Consider the following 14,903-nt stretch of genomic DNA (forward strand, 5'->3'; position numbering starts at 1 on the left):
GTGAAATATTCAATATTACAGTAAGTATCTTAGATAACTTTCACTGTTTTTTGGTGCTTTGTAAGAAGCCCCTTGCTGGTTCTGTATTTCACATTTATTAAGTGCTTTTTCAGTTTTCATGATCATTTTATGAAATCTAAGTGGTGCTTCAAACAATGGTTTCCAAAAGTTTCTAGTTTGTTTGTGCTTCAACTGATTGCTGTCCATAACCATATTCATGAAATCACTCACAACCGAAACCAATTGCCACCTTTTCTTTCTCAATCTGAGCTCAATTTTATTGTGTTTTAGTGAGTGCTACAGAAGTATATACCTCAGGGCCATCATTTTGCAGAAGAACAGTTCACAATTCATGTGATCTTGTATCAACTGAAATGTGGAGCCTTTTCTTAAATTTCAAAGTGTTTCAGTACTTGTGCTTATGTGACAACTTTTTTAATTCCCCAAAGAATTCTTTTTTTTAATCATTCCTGTTCCATTCTGTAGCATCTTCATGCAGTATTTCAAATGAAGGATTTCATTGTGATAAATTAGGAATTAGACATGTTAACATGTTCATGAGTCTCTGTAAAACCTCCTTTCTTTAGGTTTGATTTGAGCTCCTTTGTCATTGAATGTGTGTCCTAAATTATTAATATAATTCAGTTTTTAGCTGGCATTTGATCCTGTTTAATTTAAGGTTTCCTTTGGAATGCTGGGGGGCTGATCATTTTCACCCAAAATCAGTAGATCAACAATAATTTCCACTTTACCCAGATCCTCAAAAATCTGGAACATCTTTGATGCACATCACATGTTGCTGTTATAATGTTGAGGGTCCTGCCTTTTGCAGGTATCCCAGGATCCATGTATCCAATTCTTCCGGGAGAGAAAATGCCCAAGTAATGGTTTTGAACAAAACTCTAAAACTGAAACTCACAAAGTTTACTAGTCCATATATGGATTTTTCCTGCCTTAGGTATAACATGTGATTCAGGATGTTCAAATCTGTGGCTAAATGAAGGCATGGGTAAATGTCACAATATATCAGTATATTCAGAATTTGTTGCATGATTGCAGTAGGCCTTACTTCAATATATTTTATGCACTGTTTTTTTCTTGACAATTGTGTATGGATATTTAAAGGAAAGCACAAATACATTCCAAATAAAGTTCTATCCTGGAGTGATTTTATGTTGTAATCACTGACATTAAAATGAATGTATTTGTATAATTAATTAGAAGTGGGCTTTACATTTTAATTAAAACATTAATGGATTTTACATCACACAAATAATAAAATCAAAACACAGGCATAGCACCAAGATCTCTGTTTTGTTTTCACATAAATTCTTATTTTAATTTCTCTCCTAAACTCTGTTTCTTAACAATTATATTACTATATGTTACTAGTTTTTAAAGAGCGCACAGCCACAGATGCATTTCCATGCTTTCTGCACTGTATGATCTGATAGACTGTGCTTACTGATTCTCATTTATTCTCTACAGGCTCCATCATCGCCCTCCTCACCCATAGCTAATGAACCAAAATATGAGAAGCGCTGGCTAGACACCCTATCAGTTCCTCTATCGATGGCTCGAATCTCAAGATACAAAGCCGGAACAGATAAATTAAGGTTTGTAATTTGAAAGGGAAAGAAGTGGGTTAACTAAATGCACCTAATTTTTGTTATGAAGGTGTTGGCTGTGGAAGAATTCTTTGACTTGAGAGATGAAAATTTTTAGTTCATATTATTATACAAAACTGTACTATTTTCTCTTGAGATTTATAACATGCATAGGAGGACTGTTGAAGACTGAAAAAGTAAAAAAGGGCAATAAAAGTAAGTAGGTAAGATAAGGTAGGTAAGTAAGATAGGGTTCACCACCAGGTCTTTTTGACAGGTTTCTATGCCCCTTTTTTGCCTTACATCCTGTCCTCAGGTTCTGTATCTGGTCACATGCCCTTTTGGTGTGGTCAGCCATTTGGGGGAAAATAGGGGTTTTATTTTTTTTCCCATGGGGAATGTTAGGGATGATTGTGTGCATGTGATTTTACATGTGAAAAATAGGTTTTTAGATAATTCAGAAAATAAGGCAGGTTCTGAGAAGAGATAAAAAATAAGGGAGATTATTAAAGAGAGGAAAAATAAGGGAGGTTATTAAAGAAGAAAATAAAGGAAACTAAGGAAAAATAAGGACTCTTAAAGAAAGAGAGGCAAAAAAGGTTTATTAAAGACAGAGAGGAAAAATAAAGTTTATTAAAGAAAAGAGAAAAAAAATAAGGGCTAGTAGTAATACCCTTGATAGGGTTGATCACCATGTATTTTTGACAGGTTTCCACACACCTTTTTTTGCATTTGTCCCACCCTCCGAGTCCTGTCCAGTCATGTGCACTTTTAATAGGATCATAGAATCATAGGATTGGATGGGACCTCCAGACATCTTCTAGTTCAGTCCCCTGAACTCCTGGCAGGACTAAGTATTATCTAGACCATCCCTGATAGGTGTTTGTCTAACCTGCTCTTAAAAATCTCCAAATACAGAGATTCCACAACCTCTCTAGGCATTTTATATTCAGTGCTTAACTACCCTGACAGCTAGGAAGTTTTTCCTAATGACCAACCTAAACCTCCCTTGCTGTAATTTGAGCCCATTGCTTCTTGTGCTAATCTCAGAGTTTAACAAGAACAATTATTTGGCTTAAATAAAATAAATTAATGGAGATATCCTATCTCCTAGAACTGGAAGGGACCTTGAAAGGTCATTGAGTCCAGCCCCCTGCCTTCACTAGCAGGACCAAGTACTGATTTTGCCCCAGATCCCTAAGTGGCCCCCTTAAGGATTGAACTCACAACCCTGGGTTTAGCAGGTCAATGCTCAAACCACTGAGCTATCCCGCCCCCCTTGTTTAAATGAAAAAACGACAACAACAACAACAGATAACACATACATCTTTTTAAAAAACAGTATTTTTAAAGTGTTGCTAGAGAAAAACTTTTATAATGAAATCTTTAACTTTATACAAAACACACAGACACACACATGCTAACTTAAAAGGAAAAAACAGCTTATGTAAAACAGTAGATAAGAACGCTGGTTTTCACCCACTTTTTAAATGCTGTCAAAGTTTTAACAGTTTCCTAAAGGAAAAAAAAACTGTTGTAAAGAAGGCTTTAGATGTATATAATATATAAAACAAAACTAGCGCAAGGGTCGGCAACCTTCAGCATGTGGCCCATCATGGTAATCCAAAGGCAGGTCGCGAGACGTTTTATTTACGTTGACCATCTGCAGGCACGGCCCCCGGCAGCTCCCAGTGGCTGCAGTTCAGCCTGAGGAGGAAACACATTTTAAATCTGTCTCTAAAGAGAGAAAAATAGTAAGAAATTTGTATTGAGAGAGAACTCCATCCCCAATGAGCCATATGCAGGAGAATTAACTTCTGTCTCTATTTCTGCCACAGACTTCCTTCCTGTGTGATGCTAAGCAAGTCATTTTAGCTAAAAAATTGACAGGTGGTCACTGAGTGTGGGTTCCTCATTTCCTGTGCACCTGACTTGAGGCATCTGGGGCCTGACACTCTAACTGCAGGTGAAGTCGATGGGAAATGTGAATGCTCAGTACTATTCTCAGTCTGGCAGTATAGTCTGGAGCACATGGATGGGAGTCAGGCGACTGAGTTCTAACCATGGCTTTGCCACTGTTTCATTGTGTGACCTTGAGCAAATCACTTAAGATATCTGGAGGGTGGGATAATAATAATTTATCTCCCAGGCAAGTTGTGAAAATACATTCATTAATGTTGGTTATACATGCAGTCACTGTGGGTTTCAAAGAAGAGACTGCAAGGAAATTAATAATTTTGTATTCAGGGTTTGGATGGCATTCAATACATAAGGGATCAGATCGGGCCACATATTGAATGATGAGGATAAAAAGAATTGTTAAATAGTTGCCTCCTTTCTTGAGCATCATCATCCCGTGCACTGAATGAGGCATATGTCCTGATTGTATGTGATCATTTATTTAAAGCTATCTTAAAGCAAAAGGAGACAGAATTCAGGTTGCCTGGGAATTATTTAACTTTCAAGAGCTTGACTCTGCAATCTAAATTATGTTCTTTTAACACCATTGTAATTTTACATTGTACACACATTTTATCAGGCATTTTATTAAAACATATACACATATATGTGTGAATATACACACACATGCCACAGTAATACAAGAAATTTTAACTAATCTGCTGCTTGTGGAGGAGAGGCAGTCCAAGGTTAACCTCCAATAGAAAAATATTTTGAAAATGCCTGCCAATTAGTGATTGCCAAAAGCCAAATATTATAATATGAAGAAATATTTTTATAAGCAAGGGAAAAATAAATAATTGGCCGGCATTTTCAGAATATTTCCCTATAGGAGGTTATAAGATCTTCAGTATTTAGTAGGCTGTTTAAAAGATTAGTCTTAATTTAATTGTGCCTGCTGGTCTGATGCTGTTTTTAAAAGCTTTTTTGACATTCTTTACGTCTTCTCTCAAGGACGAGAGACAAATTTCTTTGTACGGCACCAAACACGTTATCTGCACTGAACAAGTAAGAAATGAGTAAGAGGCAATGTAAGAAGTCACATCTTACTTTTCTGACAAATCTTTCAGATATTCTGTTTCTTACTTGTGAATTTGCTTTTTTATACAAACTGTCATAAACAGGGCAGAAGTCAATCCAGTTATTCTTGCTGTCTGGCTGTTATAGCAACTTGAAATGACCTTGCTGATCTTATATGTTGGGTTTTTTTAACCATGATTGTTGCAAGCAAGGTGTATTTTCAGTTTTTTCTCTATCTTTCTGTAAATAATCTTTTCTTCGAGCATTTCGGACAGGTATCTGAACAAAACTGAGATTGTCTGTCATAGGGTTATAAACTATATGAAACTTTACTCAAGTTCATCTTTGCTGTTCCCTTTATAATATCTCACAAAGAATATCATGTCAGCGTGTTGTCATTATTGATTATAACACTGTCCTGACCTTTCTTGACTTCTGTTTGTATCAGACATGTTTTGCACTGACACAGTCATCTACCATGAGAGATGCAGTGTTGCCTAGTGGACAGTGCGCTGGACTAGGACTCAGAAGTTATAGGTTCTATTCCTGGTTGTGGTACTAGCTTCGTGAATGACCCTGGACAAGTCACTGTGCCTCAGTTTGCCTCTCTGTAATGGGGATAATGATACTTACCTCCTTTGTAGAGCACTCTGAGAGTTACAGATGAGAAGTGCTGTAGGAGAGTTAGGTCTTATTGCACCATATCTATTTATTCTGTCTGCGGAGCTAGATTCTAGTATACTTTTAGTGGGATTGGATTAAAAGTCTCATCTTGGTTCTCTTCCAAATCATGAGTACCTTGGTATTCACCTTGCTTAGTTTTAACAGGAAAACGGATCCTTTCAATGTTCATTTTTGACACCAGATGGCACCTTCCACATTGATTGTTAATTACTCTTTTTTTTTACTATAATTAAAGTGTAGTACTTGAACAGTGGGTCTCTCACCTCTTTGGAGACTACTATGAACCACTGGGCTAAAAGTTATAAGGTGAGCATCACCTCCTCTGACCAGATTTTGAATGGGAACCAATCTGGTAGGTGGCCTCTGAGCACACCTGCCGGATCAGGACCTGCACGTGAGTTAGGCAGCCAAAGGCCTATCTTCCCTTGGTTTGTCAATCACTCTGGGACTTAGGTGGAAGACAGGTGTTTGGATACCTAGAATTAGGTGGCAGTGTGCATGCTCTGAGGCAGAAACATAGGGCCCTAGGGAACTTTCTCCTTGAAAACTTAGGGGCCAAGTGACTTTAGGTGCCTGCAGAGCTTTGACAGGAGTTTTGTGCTTTGCAGTGATCCCAAAATTGGGACTTAGGTGCCTAAAACATGGACTTAGGCACCATTTTCTTTTGTGCATCCAGCCCTGTGGCTTTACTGCATGTTTGCATAGTGCAATAGAGACATTGATCCCTGACTGGGACCCTGAGGTGCTACTGGAATAAACAAATGATAGTAATTCAAGAATAATGAATAACCTATGCCACTATTCTTCTTGAAGCAAGATCATCCATTTAGTCACAAATATCTTTGCAAATATGATTTTTCATTATCCAATCAACTCTAGTTCTAAAACACCTGTTGGGATATTTTCCTTGTTAATCATCCTACACTTTCCTTTATCTATCCCATTACTTTTAGTAATACTCCCTTGGTGTTCTCAAATGACTTCTCTCAATATGTTGATTTGCCGAGTTGGCTTTGAATATTTTAACATCTGGTCTAGTTTAATTCAAAAGAGATTCACTAGGAATGTGTTACATTCAGTGTACAGGATACTAAATTTCTGCATGAATGAGGACCAGTTAACAAAATAATATCATTCAAATCAACATGTAGACTTTTTGGATTAGTGTATCTGCCGTATTCTGTCAACCTAAAGATGAGAAAAAATGCTATCAACTAAGTCACTTGGTGTCAATTGGTCTCTTTGTTACTCTGTATCAATGTTATTGTTATATCGTTATAAGAAATCTACAGAATTTGTGAAAGATCGGGGGGTCAGTAAATGGTACCACCCATATAGCTGAGAAAACATCCCCAGTTGATGCACAGTATTTCCCATCCTATGAATATCAGAGTGTTTTCAAATTATCACATTGGCAAAACAATTGGCTAATTTGGATTTGAAATACTAATGGTGTCTGAGGATTTTTCATGCCAATATTACTGTTCTTAACTGATCACAGGCAGTGTGGTGTTTTTGTTTTTAAGAGGGGGAAGAATTGTTTCACCTTTTGTTCTGCTTGCTGGCAATATACCAAATTCTAATGCGCTGTACTGCTGCATCAGACTTGTTAGGGTGTGCTGTTTGCTAGGATAAACATGATTGAGGAAATATGACATCAGTAACCCAGTGCAACACACCATCTGGGAAAACTGAAGAAAAATGCTTTTTATATACTGCAGATAAAGAAGCAGTACACTTTCAGAAAATAAACAGGAACATTTTCAGGCCATTTTCTTTAATGCCTAGCCCATCTTGCGGTGGAACTTAGCTAATGGAATTTAGTTAAATATTCTGTTGGCAATAAAGAACCCCTGGTGGTGTTGGCCTCGCATTGTTTAATGGAGTTAAAGGGGAAATTACTTTCCTGTAGATATCATTCAAATGGTTCCTACTCCTGGGTCTTGCACTTGTAGCACAAGGCAGAAGGGAAATCCCCTAGCTTTCAAAGGCTGTTGATCCTTTGAGGCACTGGTAGGTTTCACATACAAAGCAACTTGCCAGTGCCGCTGTGTCGTCTAATATGTTCTGCTTCACTTCACTTCATCTAATATGTTTATCAGGAACAGAAAGCAAAGTGCTCCCTAACCTCCAAAAATCAGTAGTTCAGCATGGAGCTCTCACTGTGTCCCATTGGGATGCAGTGACTGCCTCAGCTTCCCCTCACCACTGTGCCTTCATTTCCCTCTGAGTTGATAGGACATTTTATATTAGCCAGGGATCAATCTCTCTCTTTCTCTCTGTAGAAAGACCCCACAATAAGTGCAGCCTATTCTCTGGTCTCTTTCTTACTGGGGAGCAGGAGCTACCTTAGATATCCTGCTTCCTCTTCTCAGCAAACCTTATTTTGTAGCCTGCAGTCACATGTTCCCTCAGAACGATGAGTCTCATGATGTCTTGCTGCTTGAATAGGATTGTGAGAAGCCATATACCTTCCTTATGGGACTCAGAACACCCTGTTAAACTGTGCTAGAAATATTTACTTATTTTAATATATGCATACCTGAAAGGCACATATCTCATCCTCTAGCCACTTCTCACAAAATTGTACATAGCACAATTCTTACAAAACCAACTAATTCTGTGGCTTATCCTGTCCACACATCAATTGAAGAATTGATTTAAAAATTCACCATTCTGTACTCTCCCTAAAGGCTACAGAAAATCATTTGCAGATCAACAAATTCAGACCTAGCTGGTCTTTGGTGTACGTGAGTGCCAAGTTCTTCCACACTTTATAGGTTAATAAACAATAGCGTGAATAATATCTAGAAATCAACAGGCAGCCAATTCAAATCTCACAACACCATTCACTGTGAGTTGTACCTATCCTGGCATATGGATGTCATGACCAAAAAGTCAGTAATTGAAAACAAATGTTTCATTTCCCAACTCGAAGGGGAAGGTTGGAGGATGGAAAACAGCCAAAAACCTTGAGTACCAAGGGAGATTCCACCTGCCTTGTGAAAAAGTACTACTGCTAAAAGCAGGAACTCAGCCAATGCTGTATCTTCAGAGAAAACAGTAAGAGCGTGTTAGGATACATTTCAATACATAGCTGGCAATACCTTGCACTGACTGGGAGAGGGACAGAATCACCTAGTGCATTTCTCATCTTTCATTTCAGTTATTCTCAGGTAGTGCTTACTGTGAACACATTTTGGAACCCTAACCTCTGCAGCTAATGTAAATCTCTTAGGATGATGTATAGTAATGAAGAGAACCCTTTTAACTTTCTTAGCTGCATTAGACTCTGCAATGCTGACAGAAGCAAAATAGATGGAAGAGTGACTTTTTTCATTAAAACAAGTCAATCTGAGTCAGGTTAAACATAGAGAAGAGGTTTGATGAATAAGATGCCACCATTTTATACTGTGACTTTCTCCCCCTCTGGCAGGGTCAGGGGTGTGCGGAGAAACTGGGTCTCCCACATCCCAGGGATTGCTCTAACCACTGGGCTAAAAGTTATATGGTGGGCACCACAAACTCCTCCTCCTGGCTTTTTGGAAAAAATGGCATAGGCGCCTAACTCCAGGAGAGGGTTCACAGCTGAGAATAACAAGCAGAGATAGGTATCTTCTTGCAACCCAGATTTAGGCAACTATCTCCATGAGAGAGGTGAGGCTTAGGACACATCCCTCTTGTTAGCATCTCCCATTGGCAAGCTTACATGGCTTCCCACCTAGAGTGCTGGCTTATATGAATCACAACCCTATTTCTCCCCTTTTTTTTAGTTCGGAAGCCTTGGCACCTAACTCAGGCTTTGTGAATCACAGTGATTTAATGGGCCTGTAAAAGTTAGGTGCTATGATTCTCAGTGTTACAACACCTAACTTCTTTTATGCATCTAGTCCCTACCTAAAAGATCTTGTAACCTTAGTATAATGATAACATGCAGCAGGTGGATGAAACAAACAAACAGATAGGAGACAGGGAGAGAAAGAGGAAGGAATAATAAAGCAGTTTTTTATATACTAGCTGTGTGCATAATCTAACTTGTCACCTGCCTAGCTGTTATCGACTGGCAGTGTTCTGTATTCCTCTCAGCAGAAATGATTATTAAGAGGGGATGTGGGACAGGATAAGGTCATGGCTTTACACATTTCTTTTCTGGGAGTCTGCATTGTGCACATGAGAATGATTGCCAGATATTGATGAAAATGTCTGTGAATTCTAAGTCTGAGGAATTTTATCCTGAATGATTCATTTGACAACATGTATCAAAAGTGCAATATGCTCTATTGACGATTCTCTTGTTTCAAAAGTTTCAGTCATCTAGTCAGTGAGTAGAGCCATAACCATGAGCCATGCATGACTATTCACCTAAACAAAAAGGATGGTCCGGTGGTTAGGACAATAGCCTGGGACTTGGGAGACCCAAGTGCTGCTCTCTTCTCCACTACAGGCTGCCTTAAAAGACACTTAGGCCAAGATTCTGACAGGTAGTTCAGCCCTTAGCTTTCACTGAGATCAGTAGGAGTTAGCACCTAAAAACCTTTGAGGATCTGAGCCTTAGTGTCTCTCTGCTTCAGGTCCCCATCTGTAAAATGGAGCTGGTAAGAATAAATTTCTATGTCACCTGGATGTTAGGAAGATAAATACCGCAACAAAATTACTGTGCTGCCTGGCAGCATGAGTCGGAGTTTCTTGACACATCCACAGAGAGCATCTCCAATGTGAGGCTGCACCAGTCTCAAGAGGTATCTCTGAAACAAATTGCCATGGGTGGAGAGCAAAGCTGCACCAGCAGCAGGAGAGGAGCTTCAGCTGTACCCTCTTCTATGCCCTCTTCCAGTAACAAAAAGCTTTTGTTAAATGTAATTATTCCAGGGACTTTGCATGCCTCTGCTAACCCTCCAATAAAGAGATTGTGAGGTCACAGTACGTAAAGTCTGTGAGAGGTTCAAATACCACAGTTACATATAAATAACATAGCTAAAATCACACATCATGAATAACAACTAATGAATAGTTTAAATGAACAGCCCAGAGGCTGAAAATTGCTTGTCCAGGCTATTCAGTGAATGTAACAATGAATATGTTGTAAACAAGGTTCACTTGCAAACCAAGGAAAGGATTAAATTTGTAGTTAAAATATTTTCAGCAAATGATTCAACCAGCTCGTATCTGGATCTACACATTCCTACCACCACCATCATTTGGGAGTGCACCAAGGACAACATTGTTTTGGCAGGGTCATCCTTAAGAGGCCCTGGCCAGCAGCAGAGCTGTCCTTAGGCATATGCAGCATATGTGGCTGCCTAGGGCACCTGAAAATTTGGGGCACCACTGGGTCTTAGTGTCCACCGTCCCAGCTTTCCTATCCCTGTTCTGACCCTTCCTGCAGGCTCCCACAGCTAGCTTTTGCCTTTCACCCGCCCTCCCCTTTGAAGAGAGCCCTTAAAGGAACAACACCCCTTTCCTTCCAAATAGCTGGACAAAGACTTTCCCTTTCTTTACTTCTGACTATCCGATGAACTAGTTTTAAGAGAACCCTCCAGCAAAATCAGTACCTTAGTAAGATATAAAATCCCTTGTTATGCCTAAAATCTTTGGAAACATATTTTTTAAAGTTGGTGAAATTTCATAAACATGTCTATTTTTATGTAGATCACACAAAGTAAAATTAGTGTTCCCTTTTTCTAAAAGCAATGCACATTGGTATGAACACACTAAACCTCTGTGACTGATTAATTTAAAATAATGTCTTTGTTTCAGTGAGTTAAATATGTAGCAATCTGGAATGATTACTTTATGAAGGCTTAAGAGTACATTTAAAATATAAAATCAGCTTAGAAATACTGATTAAGAAAATGTAAAACAGAGAAAAGCTGCAGCATGTATTCCATAATATTTAATGTTGTATTCAGCAAGACAGCTGATTCACCCTTACTACAAAGTTTTTGCAAATAAATCTCTGACAAACTTCAGGGCATATCAAAAAACCTGTGACTGAAATCTTTTATTCCCAAGTTTAGTGCTTTTAATTAGGTACCTTCTGCATGTCCATTCTGCGTGAAGGAGAGGGTACGCGGGTCTCTGCGGGGAACTGTGACTCTCCGTAACCATGAGGCGGGCCGGGCATCTCGCTATCCTTTGCTGCCTCTTCCTCCCCCTCCCCCCGGCTGCAAGCCCAGGCTGCCATCGGGCATAGGGGCACCAGTTCAATAATACTGCATAGGGCCTCATAAATCCTAAGGAGGGCCCTGGTCAGCAGACCTACTCCTTCCCACTATCCTCAAGGAATGCATCAGGATCTGTGGCCTCCTGAAGGAGAGGACTAAAAAGGATTCGGGGCCCTGGCAGACCTGCTTGCTTCCCAGTGCAATTACTGTAAATCAGTCTTTAAAATATAAAGAGTGAATCTGGAAGGAGCTGACTGTTTTAGATTTTAAACTTCTCTCCCGCAAAAAAGAAAATTTTATGAATCACATTCTTGGCATTATAGTTTGTCAGTTTGTTTTCAGAAGTTTATCATAGAAAAGAACATCTCTCTGCTTCATATTATGTTAAAAATAACTGTGCTTTAGCACAATAATAATAAACTGTGTAGACAATCTATGCCAGCATTGTCATAATGTCCCTTCAAAAACCCTTTAGTTTGGAAATTTTAAAGCAGAACTATGGAGAGGGATGCAGTAAATCTGTCATGCATTGTCAGGTATAGAAGTCTGTTTTTCCCAGGCACACATGTTTAAGTCCAATAAGTAGTAACAGGAGTTATGCATGCACGTTACATGGAGAATTGAAAGTCTTTAACAAGTAATCATCTGCCCATAATTTAACCATAAAGTACATGAGGCTTACTGTGGCAGTGACACAGATTAATGCAATTCATTTTTAGACTGTCCTGCTGCCAAAATGCCTACAGGGCAGGAGATGAAATTGTACCTGAACTGGCACCAAACTGACAGGGCAGGCTGGTAATTATTATCTAAATCTAGATTTTACTAGCCATTTTATGGGTCAGGGAATATCTAGAGACACACATGTTTTATACCTTGAGATTGAAGGCGTTGACCTACCAAGTCAGCCGTAAAGCCATCATTAAGATAAATGCAGTGTGCCCACAAAGACTTAAATAGATGGTTTATTACTGAAGGCTTTTACCTCTCCCACACATTCCCATTGTGCTGAAGAAGCTATTAAGAAATAGCATGTGATCCCAATCATTCTAATGATTCCGAATAAACTATAAATAAATACATTGATTTTGTAAATTTAATGTTTACTTAACTGTACTGACATCTATTTTGCCAATTGATTCAATAAGGTGAAAGAAACCAAATCTCATCTGATTTTCTGTATATACGTTTTTAATTTAATTTCAGCAATCATCTTACACTTTCCAAACAAGTATTGACAATTTTGTTTTGACTTATGATCTGATTCTGCAAAGGCTTCTGCACATGCTTAAGTTTAAGTACCAGAACATTTCTACTGAGTTCAGTGGGACTACTGTTTTTGCAGAATTCGGGCCCTAATTTGTATAACTGGTAGTTATAGCCAAATACATTATGTTATTATTACAGAACACACAGAGAAATAAACACACTGTATTCACATGCAACCACAAAGCTCACTTCTAGTATACATAGCTGCATCCTACAGAGTGCAGTAGCAATGTGATATACTAAATATGCCATCTTTCAGTCTTTGCATTTTCAGGTAGCTCCTGTTCTCAGGAGGAACCAAACTGGGACTAAGTATTATTCTGATATTTTTTCTATGTAGTGGCTCTTATTATTTACACTTCATTCAACCTGTAGACACCCAACACTTACCACACTTAGATTTAATTGAACAATTTGATTGTAAAAGGATTGAGGATTAATGTCAAACATTCATCAGAAAAACACTGACCTAAGTGAGCAACAAGCACATATGTGTATGCTTTCCAGTTCTAAAAGTATTTACATCTTTTATATGCCTTTACTCTTTCATGTACCTGACAAACAAAAAATACTCTCCCGCATCACTCACTTAAAAAATGAAAATTCATCTCATTTATCAGATGATTGTTCAGTAGATTATAGAAAACTTCTCATATAGGGACATAGTTAGAAAACTACTTTTTGCCTTGTACCTGGTAAGTAAACTATTACTAATGATATACCCCCATTATAACTGAAAGGAATAGGTACTCATACCAGTAACATCATTGCTCCCAGTACAAAGGAAGACACTTTAATTGTACCCTCTGCATGATGTTTATATGTGGCAATCGGAAATAGTGAGGACAAGAAGGAAGAGCATACAAAATGAGTGAATTCAACTGCTGAGTCAATCTTTAACTTTAAAAACAATACTGATGAAGAAAAAAATCAGGTCCCACACACTACACTTTTGTAGGGTTGCCCCGACTGCTCTGTGTCCATTGAGTTACTGGTTGTATTTGGAATAACCAATTTTCAATAATCTCACCCTTAATTGAAGAGCATAAATAGACCCTCATCAGGTTCTCTCTTTTGGGTTCTGAGACCAATTTTCCTTACTCTGACAGGTGAAGATTTAGTATGTGTTCCAGGCCACAGTACAATGGCTGTATATTACACCATGACTTTGGTAACAAAACAAATAATAAAAAAATATTTCCTCTATGAAATATCTACCCAAGCCAATCTGTTACTGAGTGAACTTTTTCTATGACTTTTGACATGTTCAGAGTACTGAAATACAGAGTATAGGAAGTGATCTGAATCTTTGAGTGGCTTTAAACTATTAGTTAGTATTATTAAATGATTGAAAACACTTTTATTTTAAAATAAAATATATTTTGTTTGCAATAATGTGATCAATATTTTTCTATAAAATCATATTTGTGTTTTGACGCCATCATGACATATCCGTCATTAGCCATGGCAAACAAGCATCCGTGGTCATTTCCCAGAATTATGAAGTGATGCAATTAATTCAGATTACCAAAAAATCAGCAGATTTTAACTTTCATTTATGGAGAGATGAAGTAATACAGAGGCCCTACTAGAAAGCTTCTCTGAAAACTCCCATTCTAATCCTGTTATAATCCACACTGATGTAAATAAAAATTCAGTCAAAAGCTATATACACTAATAGGACCAAGTTTCTAGATATTGTTATAAGCAAAGGAGGCACCAAAATCTGATATCAAAACACAGCAAAGAAAACTGGCTTGACCACTGAACAGGACCCCAGGTTAATCTAGTCTGTCTGTCTATTTGTAATTGTGTAGTGGAAAACTTTAAATGGAGGAAATGGCTGCTGTTAGACAAGCATTCAGATGTGTATTAAGGAAACATAATATTAGAGTAAATCCAAAGGACATGACTATTTCAAACACAGCAGGCACCAGCCTTAAAAACCTTGGGATGCCATCTACTGAGATCCCTGGCCCTCAGAAGGGTTGGAATTCAGACCTTTCCCTAACAGCTGGTTTCCCAGTGACTGCTGAATCTGAGTTCAAATGAGCCTTTCTCTTTATGGTTGTTGGTCCTTTAAATCTGGGGAAGACAAGTAGCTGCAGTGACCATTTTGCATCTAATTAATACAAGCTCAGTTGGAAAATATTAATTTGGGAAATGAATATTCATACCTCTGATTATGTTCTCTCTGTCC

General features: G+C 38.2%; 1 protein-coding gene across 1 annotated transcript in view; it reads left to right on the plus strand.

Moving 5' to 3' along the window:
* The window catches only part of SNTG2 (syntrophin gamma 2), a 457,199-nt gene that overhangs the window by 334,418 nt on the left and 107,878 nt on the right, over positions 1 to 14,903 (plus strand). Inside the window, exon 9 of the mRNA XM_024215800.1 lies at positions 1,489 to 1,616. Coding sequence (XP_024071568.1) covers positions 1,489 to 1,616 — 128 coding nt within the window. The remainder of the gene's footprint in view (positions 1 to 1,488; positions 1,617 to 14,903) is intronic.

The sequence above is a fragment of the Terrapene carolina genome, unplaced genomic scaffold (genome assembly GCF_002925995.2).
Source record: "Terrapene carolina triunguis isolate 2854851 unplaced genomic scaffold, T_m_triunguis-2.0 Scaffold42, whole genome shotgun sequence".
Classification (NCBI taxonomy): Eukaryota; Metazoa; Chordata; order Testudines; family Emydidae; genus Terrapene; species Terrapene triunguis.